Below are 27,262 nucleotides of genomic sequence, written 5' to 3' on the forward strand. Positions count from 1 at the left end.
TCGTGCTCTGATTCGACCCCGAATGGCTAGTGTGAAAGCCCCCTTAGTCTCAACACTGGTTGTGTGTGTGTGTATGTGTTGTATATGTGTGTCTGTGTGATGTGTGTGATATGTGTCTGTCTGTCTCACCCAGATTTTCTGCCATTTTCCTGCGGCTGACCTCCTGGGCCTCCTGTCGAAGCTGCAGTGCATGCTGGGCAATGTCATCACTGGCCACGTTAGAAGTCATGATGAAGATGGCATCTTTACACTCAATGGTTTTACCTTTACCATCTGTCAGACGACCCTGAGAGAGAGAGAAAGAGAGAGAGAGCGATAGGTCCACCCGGTTCTTATTACCCAGGACCAGAGACGGGTCGGGACCATATTATATAAAATCGAATTGGGTCAGTGTTAATTTCGTCAACAAAAACTATGATGAAAAATGTTTGTTGACCACCATTTTTTCCATGACAAAAATTAGACGATAACTAAATAAAAATGACCCATTGTAAACAAAAGCTATGATGAAATGTATTACCATTTTCATTAACCAATAAAAAAAACGAATTAATAATGGCAAAGACTGAACGAATGAACAAACGATTGATATATTTTTCATCCAATGTCAGACATTTTTTATTTATTTTTTTAGATTCTATTTATAGCATTTTCAGCTTTTTTGGTCAACGCAGGACCTTTTGGCCACACAGGACCGACAGAGGAGAGATGGTGAAACAGGAGAAGACATGCGGCATATGGCCACCGGGTCGGGGAATCGAACCCGGGGCGACCGCTTCGCGACTCAGCGCGCTATGTGGTGTGCTACTGGAGCGCCCCCACTTGTCAGACTTGACGTGTGGTAGGACCCAGAATGCAGGATGAAGGTAGAGACTGTTTCCAAGGGGGTTTATTTGATGGTAACGCAGGATTATAAAAAAAAATGCAGGAACCGAAGAAAGATTGACAGCCTAGCAGCCTGACCTATAAAACTAGTGTGGTGGAAAATCAAACAATAAGAGTTAAGAAATGGTCTTATGAATAATAGATACATGATTATTAATTCATTCATTAATTTACTATTTAAATAATATTGATATAGTCTACGCATTTATGGAGGCCTGATGACGTGTTCAGCTGTAGACGTGGATGTTGGAAAGTCCACATGATTAATATGACAACATGTCAGGGTGGCTTAACAGAAAGCTTACTTTGACTTGGTTAGTCACAATCAGGGTAAATGAGGTGATGAAACATAAATCAATATCAATAGGGAGGTGTAGTGGTTACGCCATTGCCGTTTTTCGTGTTCCACCCTCTGTCCAACCAATGCATTTCCCCATTGCCCATTTCTAAATTGTCTTGTTTAAAACAAATAAAGCATTAACATTGGCATGGTGTACCTTTCTGTGCTTATTCATCCACAATCTATAGCTCAACATGAAAATATTCGCAATTAATCATTAAAAAAAATCGTCGAATTTGATTTCAATAAAAAATGCTTAAACAATGTTAGTGATAGAAGGGAACTCATTTTGTGTAAAAGTGGAAAGTTTTTCAAATTCCATGCGGCAGAATTGTTACAATAGCCGATAATCCATTTTCCCAATGATAAATCCCTATACGGGTGGAACAACCAGTGACGTCAGACTACACCTCCCTATTAGGGTTGGGTACCGTTCACATTTGAACCGGTACCTGTGAATCGATACCGGTACACAATGATACAGTTTTTTGGTACTTTACTCTGTAATAATTTTTATTTTATTTTTAGTTGTAAAACTAAACTAAAGTCGAAACTTCTCAATTTCAACATTGTTAGCACACCACACAAACTAAAACCCCTCCCTACCTCCCCTCTCCCAAACCATTCCTACAACAATTTTTAATGTTGCATGATCATGTATACATTTATTAAAAAAAAATTAAGTTTAAATAACAACATTATCTGGCCATCCTCAGGAAATACCATCAAACTCCTCTGACCTCATCTGGTCTTAACCAAGGGAGGGAGGGAGGTGGAGAGGGAGAGGGAGGGAGAGAGACACACACAGAGAATGGCTTATAGCAGACTTAATGATTTTAGAATATTTCAGCTAATGAAGTTAAATGTTTATTATCATCAACTATCCAGTTAGTTTTTAGAGTGTAACGTTTGGCTACTTAAAATGAGCTTAGTTAGCGTTAGCAGCTAACATTAGTTAAGGTTTTTACCGCAACATGGGCATACATCAGCTCTCAAGGTACCGAGTTTGGTACCCAACTCTAATATCAATTTGGTTATGGATATGTCAGTTACAATACCAATTCTGCTTGGATATGAAAGGGATTCTCAGAGATCTAATGCTGTAAATTGTACAAGGAACCCACTAACCTGGTGCATAATTTTTAATATTAAAGGGGCATGGCGACATTATGGGAAATGTGCTAATGTCTCCAGAGTAGAAGATAGATACAAATTTCATCTGTGCGTTCAGTAGAAAGCTATCCGTCTGCAAGCTAGTCTAGCTTAGCACAAATGAATGAAAGCGGATAAGGACCACTTGGCCAAAAACACTTCTCCCGGAATTCTAAGCTAGGCTAGCCGGTCCGTATCCGCTTACATTAATTTGTGCTAAGCTAGGCTATCTTGCAGCTGGATAGACCTTAAAAGAAAAAAGGAAACCAAAATAATACTACTACTCATGCACTTCACTGGAGTTACCTTCGTGGAGCTCCAATGGACGTGCAATTGCGATCAGAACTCCCAAGGAAATGATTGCCTGGATGATTAGCTGGAGATTTATACGCAACAGACTATAAATGAGAAGAAGACAGATGCTGAGCAGCCACACGTTCTGCTCTGACACCACTTCCCCCAGCACTTCTTGGATTTCACCATCTATCAAGAAGGTGAATGAATGGATCGTTTTACGAATGGGGCTGTGTCTGTGACAGGGGTGTCGGATCCAGTCTCTATGGACCTGGGGGTGTGTAGTGTGTGTGTGTGTGTGTGTGTGTGTGTGTGTGTGTGTGTGTGTGTAGTGTGTTGCTACCTCATCGAACAGCTGTAACATGATAGTGAGAACGTCTGGATGAGCCTTGTCCACCTCGTCAAACAGAACCACCGCGTTGGGATACGCCCTCAACTGACCCGTCAGCTGACCTCCCTCCTCATGACCCACATAACCAGGAGGAGAACCTATGAACTTAGCCACCTGAGACAGAGACACACACACACAGAGATAGAGAGACAGAGACACAGAGAGACAGAGATAGACAGAGACACACACACAGATAGAGACAGAGACACCGAGAGACAGAGATAGAGAGACACACACAGATAGAGAGACAGAGACACAGAGACAGAGATAGACACACACACACAGAGATATAGAGAGACCGAGAGAGAGACACAGAAAGACAAAGAGAAAGAGACAAACAGAGGGACAGAGACAGAGCGAGAGACAGACACACACACATACACACACCGAGAGAAAGGGACAGAGAGAGATACAGAGAGACCCCACACACACACATACAAACACAGAGAGAAAGAGGGACAGAGAGAGAGACACACACACACACAGGGAGAGTCCAGTCAGCAGTGGTTAAATCAGATATACTGTATTGGTATATTAATGTAGGTTAGTCTGAAATAACTAAAGTAAAATATGTATATATATATATGACAAAAAAACACCATTCTACTTCTGTTTCTTACAGTCCAACATTAATGTGTCCCGTCTGCGTGAATATTAAAGGCAACCAACTTGTGTTCAGCTTTTCGTTCAGCGTTTCTCTGATTGGCCACACGGCCACGTGACCGCCCGCCCCCTTTTGCCGCGAGCGCGGCAGAGGTCCCAAATTAAATGAATGAAGCGCGGAGCATAATGTATAATGTTATTTCACGGAGCATAATGTATAATGTTATTTCGCGTTTGTAACGTCATAACATCAGTGGAGGCTGCTGACTGATTAATAATAAGCTCTCTTTTTACACCCATGGGCCATGTGGAACACCTTTCTAAAAAGTTGAAAGTAAAAATATGTATAGAAACAAATCATGCTTTTCTGCTGCCAGTAAGAAGACCATTGTACAATAATCCACAATTATGTCTGTATTTGATTATGGTGAAATTATGTACATGCATGCCTCTCCCTCCACCTGAAAGCCCATCCACGCTGTGTATCATAGAGCACTGGGTTTTATCACTGGAGATACATTTCTCACTCACCATTGTATTTTATATGAAAATAATTGTAAGTAGGTGAATTCTACACATCTGACAACGCCATCTGACAATATCATAATGATGTGTTTTCTATATTATATCCACAATCATTCATCTAAAAAATTGTATGGGCGTAAATACATGTTAAGATATTCAAAATCGTCACAGCAGTATAGTTTGTTTATACTTCAGAAGTATGATATTTGAACGCGGTCCCCAAAATGAATGGAAGCGAATGAGGCGCCTGACGCCTGACACCTGGGAGGAATGGGGGCGTGTTGCAGCGTTGGGGATGTTTAAAAAATATAATTTAATATATAATATAATAATAATCTGGTCAGCAGCCTCCACTGATGTAGCGTGATTCAAACCCCCTCAATGTGCAGTTTCTAGTTAATCAGTCAGTTACGCAGCCTCCACTGATGTACAGTGACGAGTGAATCTGGTAAAAAGAGAGCTTATTATTAATCAGTCAGCAGCCTCCACTGATGTTATGACGTTACAAACGCGAAATAACTAAGGCTGTCAAATATATCGCGTTAATATCGCGTTAACTCCCGATTCTATTAATGCCACTAATTTTTTTAACTCAAGATTAACTAAAAAAAAAATATTCTTTTTTTTACTAGACTTCACTCAGGTGTATTATTGATGCTCTCATTGATACTATGTTTGTTTGTGTGTGTGTGTGTGTGTGTGTGTGTGTGTGTGTGTGTGTGTGTGTGTGTGTGTGTGTGTGTGTGTGTGTGTGTGTGAGATATAGAGAGAGAGGGGGGTGAGAGAGATGAGGAAGGGGCAAAAGAGAAAAAGAGCTGGGAGAGTGTGTGTGTGAGGGAGAGAGGGGGGTGTGTGATTAATCAGCCCTTGTGTGTGTGAATGTAACAAGCTCCTAACGTTTTCTTTCCCCTATTATTTCATGCACACTTTATTCATTATTTTAAATTATTATTTTCTTTTAAGTTATTTTGTGCATCACTGTTTTGAATTTGATGCAAATTTGCAATGCATGAGGGTCATCCTTTTGTGTTAAATGGCTGCACAAAGCAAGCATTTGTTGACTCGCATGTTGATAAGAGTATTAAAACTTGGAACTTGAAAAAGATCTGTTTAAGGTAAAAAAAAATTTTTTTTTTAAATGCGATTAATTTGCGATTAATCGCGAGTTAACTATGGACAATCATGCGATTAATCGAGTTAAATATTTTAATCGTTTGACAGCACTAGAAATAACATCTCCACTGATGTACAGTGACGAGTGAATCTGGTAAAAAGAGAGCTTATTATTATGGGCGGCTACGTGGCGTAGTGGGCAAGGCGCTCGCCACGAAATGCTGGAGACGCTGGGCTCGTCAGTTCGAGCCCAGCGCTCCACATTTGCTTTCAGTTTAGCTGTTCGTCCGTACTAATACACATTGGCCGTATTAGGGGGTGGGAAACTGATGGGTGGGGATCGGGCGTTGTGGACAGCGACTCCTACAGGTCGGTTGGTGCGCCTGCGCAGTAGAATCAGGAAGTGTCGGGGGCAGCGTGAGCCTCCCACGCGTTACTCCTCGCCACTGAGAGATCGAGCTGCGCAGGTGAAAAGATGCGACTGCTGTTACCTCAAGTACCGGAGGGGACTTGTGCTATGTATGACTTAGTCCACATTGCAGCCGGCTTGTGGGAGGCAAGAAACAGCGTCCGTGACAGGGGAGGGTTGAATTGGATGATACGAAATTGGGATGAGAGAAAAATATAGAAAATGGGAGAAAAAGTGGATAAAAAAAAGAGAGCTTATTATTAATCAGTCAGCAGCCTCCACTGATGTTATGACGTTACAAACGCGAAATAACATCTCCACTGATGTACAGTGACGAGTGAATCTGGTAAAAAGAGAGCTTATTATTAATCAGTCAGCAGCCTCCACTGATGTTATGACGTTACAAACGCGAAATAACATTATACATTATGCTCCGCGCTTCATTCATTTCATTTGGGACCTCTGTCGCTTGCAGGGACCTCTGCCGCGCTCGCGGCAAAAGGGGGCGGGGGGTCGTGGCCAATCAGAGAAAAGCTGAACACAAGGTTGGTTGCCTTTAATATTCACGCGTCCCGTGTGGCAAAAGAAAACGATACAGCAGTTTTTATGACAATGAAGTGAATATTACTGCCAATCTTTTAATATGAGGTAATAAAATGATAGTGAAGTAGGGTTGGGCATCAGTTTGAAATTGGAACCGTTTCCCAAATTTTTATTTCATAGGAATTTAGGAATGTTAATTCCGATTCTGATTATCGGTTCCTATTAACCGCGCTGGTTTCAGTTTCCGTGACGACTACCGTAGTTTCTGCCTAAGAGAGTTGAATGGTTACAGCAAAAAGCCTCGCTCAAAAGACTTGATTGATTGATTGATTGAAAACTTTATTAACAGATTGCAGAATGGGTACAATAGTCCTCCTCAAATGCCTCTCCGACAACCTTGGCATCACCGGTACAGCTGTCTTGGTTTCATTCATATCTCACAAATAGATCTCAGTTTGTCAGCGTCAGCGGCTCATCCTCCCCCCCGGCCCCAGTCAACCACGGTGTCCCCCAAGGCTCCATGCTGGGTCCCCTACTATTCACCATTTACATGCGGTCAGATTATACGTCACTACGGACTCAACTTTCACTGCTATGCTGATTATACTCAGCTCTATATCAGCACGGTCCTCACCATCCTCCCAGCTCCCCCCACAGTCCGTAGTCAACTGCCTCCATGCCATAAAAACCTGGATGTCAACCAAATTACTGAAACTGAACAGCAAAAAGACAGAGCTCATGGTTGTGGCCCCCAAGGCACTGCTCGGGAAGGTTGGGGATCTCCTCCTCCACGTAGTCTCTCGAAGTCCGTAACCTGGGCGTCACCCTTGACTCCACACTTTCATTTCACTCCCACATCAAATCCGTCACCAAGTCTGCCTTCTACCACCTCAAAAACATCTCCCGTCTCCGACCCCCACTCTCAGATTCTGTGGCTGAGACCCTGATCCACTCATTCATCACCTCCCGGTTGGACTACTGTAACGGAGTCCTGTTCGGGGTACCCAGCAAAGCCCTGGACAGGCTCCAGTATGTTCAGAACTCGGCTGCCAGGGTTCTCACTCACACCAAGCCCTGGCAGCACATCACCCCCACCCTCATCCACCTCCACTGGCTCCCATTCAAGTTCTGCATCACCTTCAAACTCCTGCTCCTCACCTACAAGTCCCTCCATGCCCTCGCCCCCGATACCTGTCTGATCTCCTCCACCAGCACACTCCATCCCGGAACCTACGATCCTCTGATCTAGGTCTCCTCTCCATCCCTCGCACCAGGTTACGGACTTTCGGGGACAGAGCCTTCAGTGTGGCGTCCCCTACCTCTGGAACTCTCTCCCCCCCCCAAATCCGCAACGCCCCAACCCTGGACACCTTCAAAACTGCTCTTAAAACACACCTCTTCACCAAGGCTTTTCCCCATCAGTTAGTTTAGATTAGATTAGGTCCATTATCCCTTACCTGCCCTCATCCCCTTTTTCCCCCCTATTTCCCTAGCCCTATTTTTTTGTCCTGATTGTGAAGCGACCTTGGGTTCTATGAAAGGCGCTATATAAATTTGATCTATTATTATTATTATTATTTATTAATACAGTACAGCTCAATACACACAATTGTTAAGGGGATGCAGACCAGAGAAAGACGTTCGTCTTGTTTACATCAGGGTCCCCGATTTTCAATTCATAATGACATTTATGACATACACAACAGACAGATATATATCATGACATTTATGACATACATGACATACAGATATACAGTAGTTACATTTGTGACATACAAGATATGCAAATATACAGTACTGTTAAACAGAGATCCTAACAGAAAATAGGAGGAAACTGTACATTAGGAGGGGGTGGGTGGGTGGGAGGGGGGGTTCGGACATTTACGGGGGCCAGTTTCTAATTGCAGCCTCCCGTAGGTGCTCTTTGAGAGTGGTTTTGAAGGTGGGTAGGGATTCAAATTTTTTTTACGGCTGTGGGTAGGGGCATTCCACATTGATGTGGCATAATTGCGAAACGTGTTTAGTCCCTTGTTTGAGCCGAATCTGGGTTGCACATGATTTGTGGAACTCCCTCTGGTGTTGTGGTTGTGGTATTCACTGACCTTTGGGAAGTACCTCGAAATGTACATGGGTAACTTAGTGGTGTAGTGTATCTTGTAGACCAGGCCCATTGCAAGTTGCTGTACTCTGTCGTCTACTCTAAGCCATCCTAGGTTGTCAAAATGGTGGGTGGGTTTTAGGAGTAAGGTCAAGCAGTAGTCTGACCAGTTTGTTTTGTGATGTTTGTAATCTTGTTTTTAGTGCCTTTAGTGCCTTTGAGGTGCTTTGGTACTAGGGATGGGCGTGAGTAATCGATTACTCGTAGCTATGAAAAAAATTAAAAAATAAAAATTATAAAATTTTATGAAAAAAAGAATATATTAAAAAAGAATACATATCTTTTCTTTTCACATGTATGTGTAAGATTATAACTGTTTGTTGGTTTCCTTAAACGTATACGTGAATGAACAAAAAGAAGTAAACATTTTATTTATTTTTTTTACGTTTTTTTTACTTACTTAGGTCCAGCATGACCATGCCGCAGTATTTGCCCGCGTCCACCTCTTGTTTTATGTGGTCGTTCAAATAGAGAAGGCATGAGTCAGTGGAGTGGGATGTTCTGAAGCCAGATTGGAATTTGTAGATTCGATTTTTTTCCGCAAGGTACTTTTAGACCTGTTCGTAGAATAGAAACAGGGTGGTAGTCTAATTTACTGCCTTTTCTGTGCAGGGGGGTCACTCTCGCAATTTTGAAGTCTTTGGGGACGTGTCCGTTTTATGGAGAGGTTTATTATGTGTGTGATGGCGGCTGCTGAGTCTGAGGAATTTCGATGGGATATCGTCGTGGCCAGTGGCCTTGTTAGGTTGGAGGGCGCTCAGTTTTCTGAGTACCTCAACTGTTGTTACCATTTCAAGTTTGAAGTTGTCTTTGCGGACCTCTAGGTTTTTGTAGTAGGCTAGGATGTGTTCTACCCCAAAATGCCCTGAGTGGGGAGGTAGTTTATTAACCAGTGTTGTGGCTATGTTTGTGAAGAAAACGTTTAAGTATTTGGCCACATCCAGCTTGTCTGTGATGAGGGTGTTTTCTGTCTTTATGTTTATGTTTGTAAATCTGGTTTTTCGTTTTTTGCTGCAGCCTGGTTGTTGAGTAATTTCCAAAGTTCACACGGTTTGTTTTTGTTTTCCTCAGTTTTGTCATTGATGAATCTTTTTTTTGCGGATTTGTGATCATGGTGTTTACATCGTTTCTTAGTCTGTTTCTTTGTATTTTGAGTTCTACCACGTGGGCTTGGAGATCTCTGTTTGAGCTTAGGCTTTGACTGACTTTCATGAAGTTCAGAGCATTTTTTGTCTCTGGTTTTCATAGCGGTTAGTATTTCAGAACCCTGGTGGTTCTTAGGGGGGCCATGTTGTTAAGTATTGTTGTGAATTTACTTTATTTTATAAAGTTGACTTTATTTTATTCTGAGAAATGCCTGAAGGGTGCAACACCTGTGCCAAACTTATTTTGTGTAAGAGAGGCTCTACTACTAACATGACTAAACACCTTCGTAAACACGTTATAAATACTGTAATGTATTATTTTGTGGATGAACATCCGCAGATTGCTAGTAACGCTAGTAGCCCACCCATCGACACCAGCACCAGATCACACCTACAAAGCAGCCCCCCCACCCACCCACACCCATCAGCAACGGCACCCCACCGCCAACACCAGCAGACTGCCCACCACCCCCAACCCTGACGATCACAACCAGGTCAGTCAGGTCAGTAGGCAGCTCTCCAGAATTAATGTAAACAAGGCCAGAGGACCGGACAACACCAATCCCAGGGTGCTCAAGGTATGTGCGGAGCAGCTGGCAGCACCGCTCCAGCATCTTTTCAACCTCTCCCTGAGGCTGGAGAGGGTGCCCCAGCTCTGGAAGACCTCCTGCATTGTCCCGGAGCCCAAGAAGGGACGTCCCAGCACCCTCAACGACTACAGGCCAGTCGCTCTGACGTCACACGTCATGAAGACGTTTGAGAGACTGGTCCTGCAACACCTCAAGCCCCTGGTGCGTGACTCCCTCGACCCCCTGCAGTTTGCATACCAGGCAAACATCGGGGTGGAGGATGCCATCATCTACATGCTCCACAGAGCGTACACGCACCTGGAGAAGCCATGCAGCTCAGTGAGGATTATGTTCTTTGATTTCTCCAGCGCCTTCAACACCATCCAGCCGTCACTGCTAGCGGAGAAGCTCTCTGCGATGCAGCTGGAGCACGGCTTGGTGGCCTGGATCAAGGACTATCTCACTGAGAGGCCACAGTACGTCAGACTAAAGGACAGTCAGTCTGACGTACTGGTGAGCAACACCGGCGCCCCCCAAGGAACTGTGCTGTCACCCTTCCTCTTCACCCTCTACACCTCAGACTTCTGCCGCAACTCAAGCGGGTGCCACCTGCAGAAGTTCTCAGACGACTCCTCCATCGTAAGCTACATCACCGACGATGATGAGGAGGAGTACAGAGCCCTGGTGGAGAGCTTCGTGGGGTGGAACGACAGCAACCACCTCCAACTCAACACCAGTAAGACCAAGGAGCTGGTGGTGGACTTCCGGAGGGGCAAGAAGAGGCCCCCCCCGATTCCCATCTCCATCCGAGGGGTGGATGTGGAGATGGTGGACTCATACAAGTTCCTTGGGAACAATAAACTGGACTGGTCGGACAACACAGAGGCCCTCTACAGGAAGGGACAGAGCAGGCTGTTCTTCCTGAGGAGACTCAGGTCCTTCAATGTGTGCAACAAACTGCTGCAGTCTTTTTACCAGTCTGTTGTGGCCAGCATCCTCTTCTATGCTGTGGCATGCTGGGGAGGCTACATCAACTCAAGGGACACCAACAAGCTCAACAAGCTGGTGAGGAAGGCTAGCTCCGTGGTGGGAGTCGAGCTACCTAGACTTGAGGTGATGGTAGAGAGGGGGATGATAAGGAAGCTGGCTGCCATCATGGAGAACCCCTACCACCCCCTCTACGACGAGCTAGTCAAGATGAGAAGCTCGTTCAGCCACAGACTCATTCCCCCCCGACACTCAACTAACCGCCTCGGACAGTCCTTCATACCAGCGGCCATCAGGCTCCACAACAGTGGGCAGCGACTAGCAGCCTCCAGGCTCCACAACAGGGGGCAGCGACAGCGACTGCTACCAGACATTGACCTGGGACTTATAGGAACCCAAGGAGGACAACCTACACTACCTTAGGCTTACTGCACCCTATGTGGATACTGTGATACTGTGAATAATGTATATTTCAGTGGATACCGTGATACTGTGAATAATGTATACTCAGTAGATAGTAAATTATAACACTACCTCATGCATACTGCACCTTATGTGACACTGTGAATAATGTGAATATTCCTCAGCTAGTCAGATAGTAAATTATATTGACCATATTGATCAAATTGTTTACACTGCCTGTGTTGTTTTTTACTACCTGTATACTGTGTTGTTTTACTACCTGTACCCCCCCCCCCCCCCTCCCCCCATGCTGCTATGATGCCTGAATTTCCCCAAGGGGATCAATAAAGGAATATCTTATCTTATCTTAGCCAGCCTACTGCTAAGCCAGCGACCCAACAACGTGACACTCCATTCACCTTAGAGGCAAAGAGAAAGATGTCAGTGGAGAAAGTTGAGTGCCACAGCTTATGTGGTGAAAAAGCTGCATCCCATAGATCAGGGGTGTCAAACTCATTTTCACAGAGGGCCACATCAGCATTATGGTTGCCCTCAAAGGGCCAAAGACCATATAAATGTTAATGTAATGTAAAATAAATGTAGCTACTCATTTACATATTGTTAAACATGTTGTTTCTGTATTTATTACTTATTCAAGTTATACATTTTGCATAGATGTAAAAATATATGTTAGTTTATGTTATTTTAACAAATAATTTTAGTTTATCAGAACCCCATATTACTCCATCAATCAATGATCAAACCATTCAACTAAATAACAAAGAAGAATATCATCAAATACAAGCTATGACATTAAGTTTGTTCAAAACCTTTTTGTCACAGTCAAGAGGGGCAGAACTAACAACTGTGAGCTGCAAAGAACACGTGGGACAGATGTAGCAGATGTTACAAAAACAAATGGCTGCACACAACCTTGCAGAGGCCATACATCCAACTAATGGAAGATAGTTTAATTAACTTTAATTAACAGATTGCAGAATGGGTACAGTACAGCTCAATACACACAATTGTTAAGGGGATGCAGACCAGAGAAAGACTTTCGACTTGTTTACATCAGGGTCCCCCGTTTTCAATTCGTAATGAAATTGCTATTATGCGTCTGCATGAACACACAACTGTAACTGTACTCAAAAATAACAAAATAAGGGTTGTCTCAGTTCACAACTATATTGGTAAAGTTATGGGTGGGACTTGTTTGCGTCCTGCAGCTTCTTATTCAATTGAGCGAGATGCTCGGTTATGTCACACAGCCAGTTTGCATCTGACAGTTCAGACAATATTTCTTCAACCCTTTGTTACCTATTCCGCCTGGATCTTTTTTGTATTTTGGGCTGTAAAATTGTCAAATAATGTCTGAGTAAGTGCTTTTGGCTTTTTTCCTTTGTTACTTCATCAATACCTCAGATGTTCAACATACATGTATGTGTAATAACTAAGGCTGTCAAAGTTAAAGCTTTATTAACGCATTAACCCACAATTCTTTTAACGCAGCTATTTTTTAACCCAAGATTAATGTTAAAAAAAAAAAAAAAAAATTTTACCAGAGCTCTTGGGGGCCACATCAAATGACGTGGCGGGCCACATTTGGCCCGCGGGCCATGAGTTTGACACCTATAGATGTTGAAACACCGATATTTAGGTAAGAAAACTAAATAGAGAATAGAGCTAAGCCACCCTGACCTACACTAACAGTAATGTTATGTGTGTTGCAGTTATAGTAACTTACAGTAAAAATAAAAAAGGATGGATTTATTATTGAATCATTAATAACAGAAACCAAATTAAACTGTATAAAATAATTTATAGGTTCAACTGTATGAAATCAATTGTGAATATGAACATGACTTCTTTGAACCCTGCCCCGTTAAGAACCGGAATCGAGAATCATTAACAACCGAAATCGTTCAAATCCAACCCTATATATGAGCCCACCTCGTGTTTCTCCTGGAACTCAGACATGTCCATCCGAATAAAACCCTGGAACACAGTATTAATATATAACATTATATACAACAGTATTAATATATAACATTAAATATAACAGTATTAATACATAACATTAGATATAACAGTATTAATATATAACATTGGATATAAAGGTATTCATATATAACATTATATATAACTATTAATACATAACATTGTATATAACAGTATTAATATATAACATTATATGACAGTATTAATACATAACATTAGATATAACAGTATTCATATAGAACATTAGGGTATTGGGGGTAGGGATGTAAGTCAATGTGTGTTGGTTCATAATTTTTTATTTTTTTTTAACTCAATTTTTATTTGCATTTTTGGATTACAAGCATACAAACAACATCATCTTTGAATATTATTATCACCTCAGTCGGTCTTCCAGGTACATAATACATAGACATAATGTACAACACCGTTAAACATATATAAACAATAAAGAAAAGATTTTAATATCCAAAAACAGAAATAAAAAATACCAACTTAAGCAAAAGTTCCACAGACATAAATAATAAATTGAAAAGACATAAAACAATTGTCCTACCCAAATGATAGAGATAGAAAATACTAACTAAAGCAAAAATGTGCGACATGGGTTCAGAGACCCTCCTTGAACCTCTTTCCTCCTTTACCCTTCTCCCTCTTGTGTTGCATTTGTTTCTTCCACTGTGATGTCGTTTTCGTTCCCCTTATAGTCCTCCCACTTTCCCCATCTTTCCCCAAATTTCTCTTCCTGTAACCTCAGCATGTGTGTTATCCTCTCCATATCCTGTATATCTTCCACTATTCCTACCCATTGTGCTATTGTCGGTGGGTCTTCCTTGTACCACAGTCTCGTTATTGCTTTTCTGGCCGCTATCAACATTATCTTTATTAAATATTTGTCCCCCCCTTGTATTCCCTCGTGTGTCAGGTCTCCTAAGTAAAGCACCAGTCCTGTTTGTGGTAATCCGTATCCTAATATTCTGATCATTGCCTCCCCTATCTCCTCCCAATACCCCTTCAGCTTCTGACATCCCCAGAATATGTGCGTGTGATTTGCCCCCTCCTTCCCACACATCCTCCAGCAAGCTCTTTGTGTTGGTGCATATTTTCCCTTCAGTTCTGGGGTTATAAAGAATTTGATTATGTTTTTCCATCCAAACTCTTTCCATATCCTCGATCCTGTTGTTGAATGTTGCACCTCGCATATGTTCCCCCATTCCTTCCCTGTTATTTCTATCTCTAGCTCTCTCTCCCATTTCTCCCTTATGTAATCGGTCATGTGTCCCTTGCTGTTCATTATAGCCCGGTATATTGCTGATATTACTCTTCCTTGCCCCCCTTCGTATGCCCATACTATCATCTTTATTATTCCATTCTGTTCTTCGTCTTTGGCCCCCCTTATTTCTTTGTTGTAGTAGTCTCTAACCTGTAGATATCTGAAGTGGTCCCTGTTTTCTAGTCCAAATTTCTCCTTTAATTTTTGTAGTGTCTGCATTTCCCCCTTCTCTATCATTTTGCATATCGCTGTTGCCCCCCCCCCCCCCTCTCCCACCTTCTGAATCCATGGTCTAACCTCCCTGGTTTGAATCTCTCGTCATGTGCTACCCATCTCAGGACCCCTGACTGCTTCTCCAATTTGTGTGTTTTTACTACTCTGTTCCATATGGTCAAGGTGCATTTGGTGATTGGATCTAATAGTCCCTCTTTTTCTTTAAATAGTTCCCTATCTCCCACCAGAGCTTGTACCTTGTATCCCTCCCCTTCTTTTTCAATGTCTTTCCATCTTGCCTCATATATGTCGTTACACCAGCACGTCACTGCTCTCAGTTGTGCTGCATAGTAATAATCTTGTAGGCTGGGTACTGCCATCCCTCCCTCTTCCTTTGGTAGTTGTAGTGTTTTATATCTGACCCGTGGTCTTCTCCCCGCCCATATGAACCTCGATATCAGTCTGTCCCACTCCCTGAATTGATTCTGTGGTATTTGTATCGGTAGTGACTGGAATAGGTACAGTAACCTTGATAGTATGTTCATTTTAATGACCTCTATTCTTGAATTGAAGTCCAAGGGCATTACTGTCCATCTCTCTAAGTCTCTCTTGATGTTCTGATTTATCTGTGTATAGTTTGCCTCAAACAGTTTCTCCACCCCTCTCGTGATGTTCACCCCTAAGTATTTAATCTTGTCCATGTCCCATCTTATCCCGTACTGTTCTCTAATTTCCGTCGTTGGGGTATAGTTCCATGCTAAGGTCTGTGTCTTTGTCACGTTTAGTTTGTATCCTGAGTAGTGGCCATATTCCTTCAGTAGATCCATCAGTGCCGGGAAGCTCTTGCCTGGTTGCCTCATGTATACCATCACGTCGTCCGCAAATAGGCCTAGTTTATATTCGGTTCCCTTTATCCTTACTCCCTTAATGTCCTCGGTCTGTCTGATCAGTTGTGCCAGAGGTTCTATGAAAACGGCGAAGAGCGTCGGTGAGAGACAACATCCCTGTCTGGTAGCCCTCTCTATCTGATTCTATCCGTCAAGCTGCCATTCACCTTAACCCTCGCTGTCGGTTCTTGATATAGCGCCTTGATCATCTTCATCGCCCTCCCGTTCAGTCCGAACCTCATCAATGTTTTATATAAAAATGTCCAGCTCACACTGTCGAATGCTTTTTCTGCATCTAGGCTAATCAGTACCGCGCTACCCCCTTGTTTTTGTATCTCCTCTACTATGTGTAATGTCTTTCTCACGTTGTCCTGTGTCTGTCTCCCTTTAATAAATCCAGTTTGATCTTAATCTATAATGTCTGGCATAAACGTCTCAAATCTCTTTGATATTATCGATGTATACATCTTGTAATCCACGTTGAGTATGGACACAGGTCTGAAACTACTACATAATTCCCTATCCTTCCCTTCCTTCGGTATCGTGGTGATTATGGCTTCCTTCCACGAGGGGGGCATTTTTCCCTCTTCCATCGTGTGTCTGAACGCCGCCCCTAACATGGGTGCTAATTCAGTTCTAAATGTCTTGTAGAATTCCGATGGGAATCCATCGCTCCCCGGAGACTTGTTGTTTTTAGCTCTACTAATTGCCTCTTCCAGTTCTCGTTCCGTAATTATTTTATTTAATTCTTCATTCTGTTCTTTCCCTATCGATGGTAACTCTAGCTTCTCCAGATATGCTTCTATTTCCTCTTCTCCCGCTGCTTTTGGCTGTGTGTATAGTTTCTCATAGTATTCTCTAAATGTCCTCTCTATTTCAGCTGGGTCTCTCAATATTTCATTAGTCTTTGTATCCCTTATTGTGTGTATCGTGTTCAACTTCTGTTGCGTCCTAATTCTCCTAGCCAACAGTCTGGTCGCTTTTGGTCCCCCTTCATAGTACGTTTGTTTCATGAACCTCGCTTTCTTTTCTATTTCCGTCAATAATTCCCTATTTATCCTGGCCTTTACTTCTTTGATTTCTCCGAGCGTTTCCTGTTCTTTTGATATCTGGTGTCTCCCCTCTAGCTTCTTCAGCTTCCCTATCAGATTGTGATATGTCTCCGTTCTGGCCTTCTTCAGCATTGCTGTCTTCTCCATCAATTTCCCCCTTATCACCACCTTCAGTGTGTCCCATAGAATGTTCGGATCTACCGCCCCGTTGTCATTTTCTTCCTTATATCTGGCTATCTCCTCCTTGATCTGACTCACCACCCCCTTGTTATTTAATATTCCTACATTTAGTCTCCAGATCGTGTTCCTCCGTCTCCCTTCTAGATCTACTGTCAGATATATGGCACTGTGATCCGATATGTCCGCTACTCCTATTCTGCTCTCCCGTACCCTGTAACTGTCCCCCGTCGTCATCAAAAAGTAGTCTATTCTCGCATATGTCACGTGCGGGTGTGAGTAATGTGTGTATTCCCTGTCCATGGCGTGCATCCCCCTCCAAACATCTGTAATTCCCATTTCCGTCATCTGAATATTCATATATCTACTGATTGGTGCCCGTCCTTTTCTAGTACTCGTGGTGTCTAGGTCGTGATTCAGTACTACATTAAAATCTCCCGCGCATATCAATATCCCTTCTAGTTCCATCACTATCATATCAAAAATGGTCTCATATAAATCCCTCTCACTCTCTGGGGGTGCATAAACATTCACTAACGTAACCATTTGGCCCTCCATTTTCCCCTTCACCAGAACAAACCTTCCCTCCTTGTCTCTTACTTCCTTGATCAATTCAAATTTGACTGTGTTTTTGATTAACGTGATTACTCCTCTCCTCAGGTTCCGTTTAAAGGAACTATAGTATGCATTTTCATATCCAAATCTCTTCAGTTTCTCATGCTCCTGTGCTACCAAATGTGTCTCCTGCAGAAAAATCACTTGCATCTCACTTTTTTTACATTTCAACATCACTTTGCCCCTCTTTATCGCATTATTCATTCCATTAACGTTTAACGACATCATTTTTATACCTTTAACCATTGTCATCTTTCTTCTTCTTTCGTCTGTCAGTCCCCCCCATGTCACATTCATTCCCCCCTCCAGTTGTAGCCTCCGCTCTCTTCACCGAATACATATAATGATTAACATAAATAAAAAACATAAACTTTACATAAAGTGCTCCCAAGGCGTTCGGGGGGTCCCTGTGTCCCCCCCTGTCCCCTGCTGGTGGGTGAGGAGTAATTGCTCTCCTAGTGAGAGGCCTCCTCCTGACGGCTTCGGGGTTTGAAACCTTTGCCCCCAACCGCTCGTCATATTTGTCCAGCATTCTTACTGTTTTTACTGCTGTCGTGCTCCTGGTCAAAAGCGCTCTGTCCTTCATTCTGAGAGACTCCCATTTCCTAGGTCCCCCTCAATGCGGCTTGTATGTTCCAATGTCCCTCTTTCCTCCCAAACCCGTGTGTGGTGTCTTCTGTGTACCCCTTTTCATTTTATTTTCCTCCTCTCTATTTTCTATGTGATGTCCATTTATCCCCTTAATCCCTTCCAACTGTGTTACTCTCAGCGTGTGTCTATGTACTTGTTTCAATATGTTCTGTGTTCCGTCTATCATACCTAATTATATTTCCATTTATTCCCTCCGTCGGCCTGTGTATTATGTGTCCATGTATACGTTATGTTCGTTCCTATATCCTGCCTCTACCTGGGAATGTGTGTTTATGTATATGTTATTTCAGTTTCTATATTTTGTCTCTATTTGGATAGTTTTTCAATCTCTTGTGCGTGTACTCATCCGTTCGTTTCCTCCCGCCTCCTCTCCCCTCCTTCTCCGTCTCTGGCCTCCTCGTCCGTCTCCGCTTTCGGTCTGTCACGTCTCACCTCGGCCTTCTCCTCTCTCCTCCCTCCTCTCCCGGGCCTCGATCTCCCACTCTGGTCCATCTGCGTGCCCCCTCCAATCTCTGCTGCAGGCTCTGCGTCTGGCCCTCCTGTCTCCTTCCCTCTCCGTCCTCCGCCATCTGCATCCCCCGTCGCCTCATCTCCTCCGCAGCCTCCCGCGCCGTCGCGTATGTCACCGTCCCTTCCTTCCAGTGAATCCTTAGCGAGGTCATGGGTGACTGGAATTTCATTCCGTTTTCTTTCAGAATTCTCTTCAGTCCCGCGTAGGACCTGCATGTTATTGCCACCGCTGTCTAGTAATCTTGATCAAACGACAGTCTTTTCCCCTCGATTTCTATCTTTTTGGTCCACGCGGTTCTGAGTATCAACTCCTTAATCTCAAACCTCAGAAAGTTAATAATCACCGCCCTCGGAGGTCTGTCCGGTTTCGGTCTCGGAGCCAACGCCCTGTGGGCCCTCTGTATCTCCATTTTTTCCAGTCCCGTCTCCTTCAGTTGTTCCTTGATAAGCTCTTCCACATATTGGATCACCGATTCCCCTTCGACTCCTTCTTTCAATCCCCATATTCTGATGTTATTTCTCCGTGACCTCCCCTCCATGTCCGATATCTTTGTCTCCATCTGTTCTTGCTTTTGAATCGCACACGTTAACACCTCGTGTATCTCTGTGCTCCATTCCTCCATCTGCGCCGTTCTAGTCTGTACCTCTGTCACGTTACTGTCCTGTTCCGCCATCTTCTCATCCACCCTTTTGATTTCTGTATTAATTTCACCTCTGAAGTCCTCCTGTTCCTTCCTCAATTCCTCCCGTAACCTCCCAATATCATTTCATATCGTGTCCGAGTTCAGTTTCATGTTCGCCTGCATCGTGTCCGAGTTCAATTTCATGGTCGCCAATATCCCGGCCTGCATGAGCACGGCCCATCCTGGCATTTCCTTGTCTGTCTCAGCCGAGACTCCCCCTTCCTCCCCCTTCTCCTTCTCGGTCTCGCCTCGGGGGTTTTGCTCCATCGAACTCTCCTCTTCCTGTGAGTTCTCCATTTCTCTTTCCTTCATATTTGTTTTCTCCTCCTTCCTTCTTGTTTGCATCTTCATTTTCGGTTCATAACATTTTTAAATAAAAGCTTTCTTATTCTTAGTTTATATTCTGGACAATATGGTAGTTTTGATGAATAATTACTATGACATCACCAAGCCTTACCTTCTTGATATCCTTGTGCATGTAGCGAGCCACCTGCTTGGCCAACTCGGTTTTACCTGTGGACAGATATTTAACTAATGACAGCACAGTATGGGAGCAGTCCTCCAATCAGAAATCAGGAAAGTAGAGCATTCTACGTTATCTTGTTAGTCTTTTTAACCAGTCTAGACATATTTTTAAGATGATGAAATATGTAACTACAACACAGAGACCATGTTGTTCCCTGGCAGCCAGACACATTCACCACAGAATAAACAGAGAGAGAGAAGTTTGGAGGGATAGAGAGACGTTTTGAGGGATGAGAGGAGGTGATGTTACCGATCCCAGATGACCCCAGGAAGAGGAAGACCAGGGGATGTTCTTCATCATACCAGCCATTCTCCTTCCTCCTGAGCGCTACAGAGAGAGAGAGAGAGAGAGAGAGAGAGAGACAGACAGAAAAAATTATAATAAAAAAAAGATTAGGGCGGCTAGGTGGTGTAGTGGGCAAGGCACTCGCCACCAGTGTGGAGACGCTAGGATTCGCGTGTTCGAATCCAGCTCTCCACATTGTTTTCAGTTTAGCTGGTCGTCCGCAGTAATACACATTGGCCGTATTACGGGGAGGGAAAACTGAAGGGTGGGGATCGAACGTTGTGAACAAGCGACTCCTACAAGTCGGTTGGTGCGCCTGCGCAGTAGAATCAGGAAGTGTCGGGGGCAGCGTGAGCCTCCCACGCGTTACTCACAAATGTATCAGTACTAAATACCTATATGTCCCTATGCCATAAATGTCATGTATGTTATGTATGTCATAAATGTCTATATGAATTGAAAATGGGGGACCCTGATGGAAACAAGACAAACGTCTTTCTCAGGTCTGCATCCCCTTAACAATTGTATGTATTGAGCCGTACTGTATTGTACCCATTCTGCAATCTGTTAAATAAAGTTTTCATTCATTCATTCACTCCTCGACACAGAGATCGAGCTGCGCAGGTGAAAAGATGCGACTGCTGTTACCTCAAGTACCGGAGGGGACTTGTGCTATGTATGACTTAGTCCACATTGCAGCCGGCTTGTGGGAGGCAAGAAACAGCGTTCGTGACAGGGGAGGGTTGAATTGGATGATACGAAATTGGGATGGGAGAAAATATAGAAAAATGGGAGAAAAAGTGGATAAAAAAAAAATAAAAAAAAGATTAAAGACACTTTTTATTTTTTTATAAATCTTTTTTTTATAATTCTTTTTACGTTTGCTTAATCACAGTAACGTTGGCGAGCTAGCTAAATTATACATAAATCAGTTTTCATATAAATCAATCTTCACTAAGGGCTAGATCCACAAAGAATGGATTGCACGGAGCAAGTTGGACCCTTACTTACAATTCATTATTAATTGAAAATGGGGGACCCTGATGTAAACAAGACGAAAGTCTTTCTCTGGTCTGTATCCCCTTAACAATTATGTGTATTGAGCCGTACTGTATTGTACCCATTCTGCATTCTGTTAATAAAATGTTCATTGAATGAATCACCGTGCAGATTGATTGATTGAATGAAAATTGCAGAATGGGTACAATACAGTACGGCTCAATACACACAATTGTTAACACATTGACTGCCAGCCATTAATTAATATAGCCAGTCTGCCACCGTTGAAAGCCTATGGAGATGTTTACCTTCTTTGCAGGGCTATAACTTTTAAAATTGTATTGCTTTATTGACATTACTACGGCCCATTCAACATCGATTATCTATCGTTCCGGATGTGGGAACGTTATATTTTTTCATTCATACATTGTTGTGTTAATACCGTCTTGAATATAAGTATGTTTATAAGCTTTTCTGCTGTAATTCCAAAAACGCTAGTTATAGGCCCAAATGCATATAATAGATTATCGATTGCCGTTTCTTTCCTATGAGAGAGAGAGAGAGAGGTCATCAATCGGCACACATGCGATGCATGCATGCAATTCTTATCTGCGATTAACCCATCCCGTCGTCCTTCCCCCCCAAGGGCAGCCGGGAGCAGACAGGTGTCAACGTGAGCTGCGCCAGGGGACCAATCCAAGTGCTCCTGTCCGTCTTCGTCAAGGACGCCACAGCGTTAGCGATCTATTGTTGTGCATGTTTTTTCATTGGGTTTATCTTATCGGGGGGAAACCCTTGCGAGCACGGGGAGAACATGCAAACTCCACACAGAAAGGCCTGGGAGATACCCCACCTGGGTAACTGGCATCATGGAAACCTGGGCCCTCATGCATCAACGTGGACGTAGAACTTGACCTACTTCCACACGTAAGCACGGAATGTAGAACTAGCGCACGCACAGGGAAGTCGGCATTCATCACACTTGCGTACGCAGGCTCTACGCACACCTGTCATGATGAATACCACTTTGTTCTACCGTCAATGCTCGTGCATGATTATCCATATATGGTCATGAAAATGAGGAAACACCCCCCATGGGATGTGAAATAATGGACCGACCCGTTAGAAACTCCACGGAGAATTCACTGCTGTCGAACCAAGAAGACACTATCGCGTATTATGGGATAAATAATAAAAGGCGGACTTGTAAACGGTGATGTCAGATATCAACGGCTCCCTAAGACCATTGCTGCAATTCTGCCTGGACAGCTCAAAATACTAATAAAGACCGTTCGTTGACCACTGTTTGGCGTTGGTTGTGTGTCATTATAACCGTGCTGTAATATGAATGCCTTTATTAGTTGTGTTCGATTGGCTATATGATTTTTAGATGCATCTATTTCGTTGTCGGCTAATAAAGACCGCGCTGGAATATGACTGCCTTTTCCCGTGTTGTTTGATTAATACCCCAGGGATTAAAGTTCTCCTCAATTTTATTCCAAATTGCGATGGATCTTCCGTCAATTTTCTACCTGCTGCATATGATTTCTAGAGGCATACTACAATCTATTTTGATGTCAGTATTGGGTAGCCTATATAAACAATAATACGAGAGCATATACAAGAACAATGAATCTCACTGCATGTATGTAGCCTGCCTTTCAATACATGAACTTGAATTCCATCATGTTTGTGTGCGGGACTCACAAGGCTGTAGTCACAATGGGTGGTACCGGTACAGTAATAATAACAGTCCACACAATATCACGCGATCCATGCCATAGCCTATGTTCTATTAGGACATGATCTGTGGGGTGTGGGAAGATGAACAGCGATGAGATGGAGGGTTCCCCCTCTTGGGGGGGCCCTCCAAGAGAGGAGATGATGTTTGTATTGTGATTGTATGACAAGAGGAGCAGAGAAGAAGGAGACAGAGACGATAGAAATGTGTTTTGAAGATGAGAAGAAGAAGAAGAGGAGTGTAAACTTTCTCAAGTGTGGGCGAAGCAAGAATTGTGGAGGGCAGTAATACGCCACGATGCGTCTACACTGCCGGAAATTCAAATAAGAAGAAGAAGAAGACATGATCTGTGACGACAAATGTTCTAGAATGTTTGATTAAGATATCATACTCTGACAGCATGCCTATGAGCAACAAAAACGCGAACTTGAATCCCATCATATACATAGTCTGTCCACTATAGTGTCATTGCAATGCGTTTTCTATTCTTTCTTATACAGTAAAAAGGGGGAAGAACACTATATTCATATGACTTGTATTCTGCTTACAGCTTCGAAGTTCCACTTGTTTCGTTTAACGTAAAGCCTTTTAAATATAATCAAAACGTTCCCGTGTTTCTGCGGTCTGCGCAGAATAATAACGAGTTGAGCTTTATGATTTATGATGAATTGAAAATGGGGGACCCTGATGTAAACAAGACGAAAGTTGGTCTGCATCCGCAATCAACGATTGTATGTACTGAGCTGTACCCATTCTGCACTCTGTTAATAAACTTTTCAATCAATCAATCAATCAAGCTACGCGGAGCGCAGTCAGTCAGTACACCCCGTATATTCCGATAACGCTATATAAACCATGCTGCATTCATTCTGAGAGAAAGATCTATTATTCCAAATGCTATTTATAGGGTTTTGACCATAATTACACTACTGTTGCTATTTTACAATGAACTATAATGAACTACGGTTCGTACAGAACGTGCCAGTGTTATTATGCACAGAAGCTCATTTCCTTGTTGTAATAATATATTCTACCACTGGGCGCTAGGTACGCCAGGTCTGAACTGTGCGTAGATGTAAGCACGAAGTCAAGTTCAAGTTCAAATTGATGAATCCCACTCTTTGCTTAGAAATGATCGTACGCACAGGGTAAGCACAGATCTGTGCGTAGAACACGTTGATGCATGAGGGCCCAGGTCCCCAAGCGGGAATCGAACCCTGGACCTTCTTGCTGTGAGGCGACAGTGTTAACCACTACACCACCGTGCCGCTGTGGTGTACACGCTATATTAAAAAATTCAAATGTATATGATCAGTATACATTATGCTTCATCATGCGTGGAGGAAAGGGGGGGGGGCGGGGGTCCTCTATAATTCCTTTATCGTCAGTAACGGCTTTATGTAGTATGGGTTGATATATTGATCAGACTGTTTGCAAACAAAGAAACACACAATTGGGATGAAAATAACGTTACTGTCCTCTTACCGTTCGCCGATGAGACTGGAAGAAAAAGATCCCAATTATTTGACGCCGATCGCCTAGATCCATTTCCGGTTTGTATGGCGCAATAAACGCCGAAATTATATCGATTATTGCGTTATGGAAGCGATCCAAATGCACGCCAGTGTTAGTCTGTAGTCCCGTAGCAAGATATTACTGCCGGAGGGATTTCCTCGACGCACCGATCACAACTTCCGGTTTTGAGAGTGTAACTCGCCCGACCATCCACCAGGCGGTGGTATTGAGGCGTTGCAATCTCATTCAGGGTCCCGCTGCAGCTCCGGAGGTTGGCTGGATGAATTATGAATGCCATGGCGAAAAAATTAAATATTGATTTCAAAAACGGCGTATGATGTTGTTGGCGTTCAACGCATGGCGGGCAATAACGACTTTCGCCGTTCTTGGTGCTGAATGTGTTAAGCAGGGCATGCAGACCAGAGAAAGACTTTTAACGTTACACTATAAAAACTAACTGGATAGTTGATATAAGTTGATATATGAACTGGATAGCTCATATAAGCCATTCTCCATTTCTGTGTGTGTGTGTGCCCGTCCCAACTGCTTCATTACTTCAGGCAACCAACTTGCGCCTAGCCACGCCCCCGCGGCAGCGGCAGAGAGCTCCGCGGCATTATGCAGCCGTAATCCCCCCTGTTTTCACATCGACGGTTAGCTCAACTCGTTCGCCGCCTTGCTGTGGAGCCTGCGGTGCGTTGGTGACAAGTTCGAATCACTTCAATTTTTTTTTTTTTTTTTTTTTTACGTGTAATTCATTTATTTTAAGTTTAGGCATTCTTTCGGAGTTGGTTAAGGTTAGGGTTAAGTTTAGGCATTCTTTCGGAGTTGGTTAAGGTTAGGGTTAAGTTTAGGCATTCTTTCGGAGTTGGTTAAGGTTAGAGTTTGTCTTAGAGCATGGCAATATTTATTTCGCCGGTTAAGTTTAGGCATTCTTTCGGAGTTGGTTAAGGTTAGGGTTAAGTTTAGGCATTCTTTCGGAGTTGGTTAAGGTTAGGGTTAAGTTTAGGCATTCTTTCGGAGTTGGTTAAGGTTAGGGTTAAGTTTAGGCATTCTTTCGGAGTTGGTTAAGGTTAGAGTTTGTCGCAGAGCATGGCAATAGAATGCAGCCTATTTCCGCACTGCCGCTCTCTCGCGCTGCCGCGGTCACATGGGCGTTGTGGCCAATCAGAGAAACGCTGAACGCAAGTTGGTTGCCTAAAGTGTTGACGCGTCCCAACTGCTTCATTACTTAAGGCAACCATCTTGCGCCTAGCACGCCCCCGCGGCAGCGCCAGAGCGGAGTGGCAGAGCGCAGCGGCAGGCGGCGCGCAGGTTGCCGCACGCAATCCCCCCTGTTTTAACATCGACGGTTAGCTCAACTCGTTCGCCAGCTTGCTGTGGAGCCTGCGGTCCAGTTGGTGACAAGTTCGAATCACTTCAATTTTTTTTTTTTTACGTTTAATTAATTTATCGCCTCTCTATATAAACGTCTTTCTTTCGCCGGTTAAGTTTAGGCATTCTTTCGGAGTTGGTTAAGGTTAGGGTTAAGTTTAGGCATTCTTTCGGAGTTGGTTAAGGTTAGGGTTAAGTTTAGGCATTCTTTCGGAGTTGGTTAAGGTTAGAGTTTGTCGCAGAGCATGGCAATAGAATGCCTGTCTGCAGCAGCCTATTTCCGCTCTGCCGCTCTCTCGCTCTGCCGCGGTCACATGGGCGTCGTGGCCAATCAGAGAAACGCTGAACACAAGTTGGTTGCGTGAAGTGTTGACGCATCCCAACTCTGGTCTTTGGAAAGTTTGATAGTATTTACTGAGGATGGCCAGATAATGTTGATATTTAAGCTTAAAAAATTATTAAACAGAGAAGCTTCAGCAAGTACAAAACGCTGCTGACCGACAAAAGAGAATCCCTCACTGAGGAAAACACAAAGGCCTATCCATCATGTATCACAATGGTGATGTCAGTCAGAGATGGGGAGAAGCACGAACCTTTAACACTTCCAGTGCCACTGGTTAACATGGTAAAACCCTGTTGAATGCCACCACCCACTTCAATGATAGCGCATAATCTCTGTCTTAAATTATGGCTGTGTCTAATCTGCCCGTCGCTTATCAATGACTTGTTTGCAGTCAACATTGTCGAAACGGAATTGTTTTTTTAATCGCTTCATTTCCGATTTATAGCATTTTGAAAAGCCCTCGTTTTCAAGGAAAATAGAAAGATTTCGTGATAATCTGCATTTACTGGAATATTCTGGCATACACAAAAACGTTGTAATTTTTCAGCCTATTTATGAATCGTTTTCAAATAAACGCTAGATTATCGATAGTATATGTGTACTTATGCACGCTATAGAAGTGGGCTGAAATATTAATTCTCTCATTTCCTGATCAGCGATCACAGCCGCACACACACATATGGGACACGCTGATATCTCTGTGAAAAAAGCTCTGATTATCCTAAGACTGGTCAAATAAATTCCTTACCTCAGATCAAATGTTATCCAAAAAGATTATTCCAATTCCTGATCGCCATTCCAAATATCGATCGCGTTTATTGATTCAGCGTTGGGTACTGTAAATACATAATCCACGCGTTTCCCGGGCCGGCGATCACAATGGATTCTTCAGTTGGCTTGACGG

The 27,262-nt window shown here is 43.3% G+C and overlaps 1 protein-coding gene across 2 annotated transcripts in view; it reads right to left on the reverse strand.

Moving 5' to 3' along the window:
* Window positions 1-27,262, reverse strand: part of clpb (ClpB family mitochondrial disaggregase) — a 114,290-nt gene that overhangs the window by 27,567 nt on the left and 59,461 nt on the right. For both annotated transcript variants that reach the window (XM_084335745.1, XM_084335744.1), the window contains exons 8-12: window positions 20,351-20,428; window positions 20,033-20,088; window positions 13,470-13,514; window positions 3,015-3,176; window positions 130-286 (exon numbers count right to left, since the gene is read on the reverse strand). In XM_084335745.1, coding sequence (XP_084191871.1) covers window positions 130-286; window positions 3,015-3,176; window positions 13,470-13,514; window positions 20,033-20,088; window positions 20,351-20,428 — 498 coding nt within the window. The remainder of the gene's footprint in view (window positions 1-129; window positions 287-3,014; window positions 3,177-13,469; window positions 13,515-20,032; window positions 20,089-20,350; window positions 20,429-27,262) is intronic.

This window comes from Notolepis coatsorum (genome assembly GCF_963971535.1).
Source record: "Notolepis coatsorum genome assembly, chromosome: 1".
Classification (NCBI taxonomy): Eukaryota; Metazoa; Chordata; class Actinopteri; order Aulopiformes; family Paralepididae; genus Notolepis; species Notolepis coatsorum.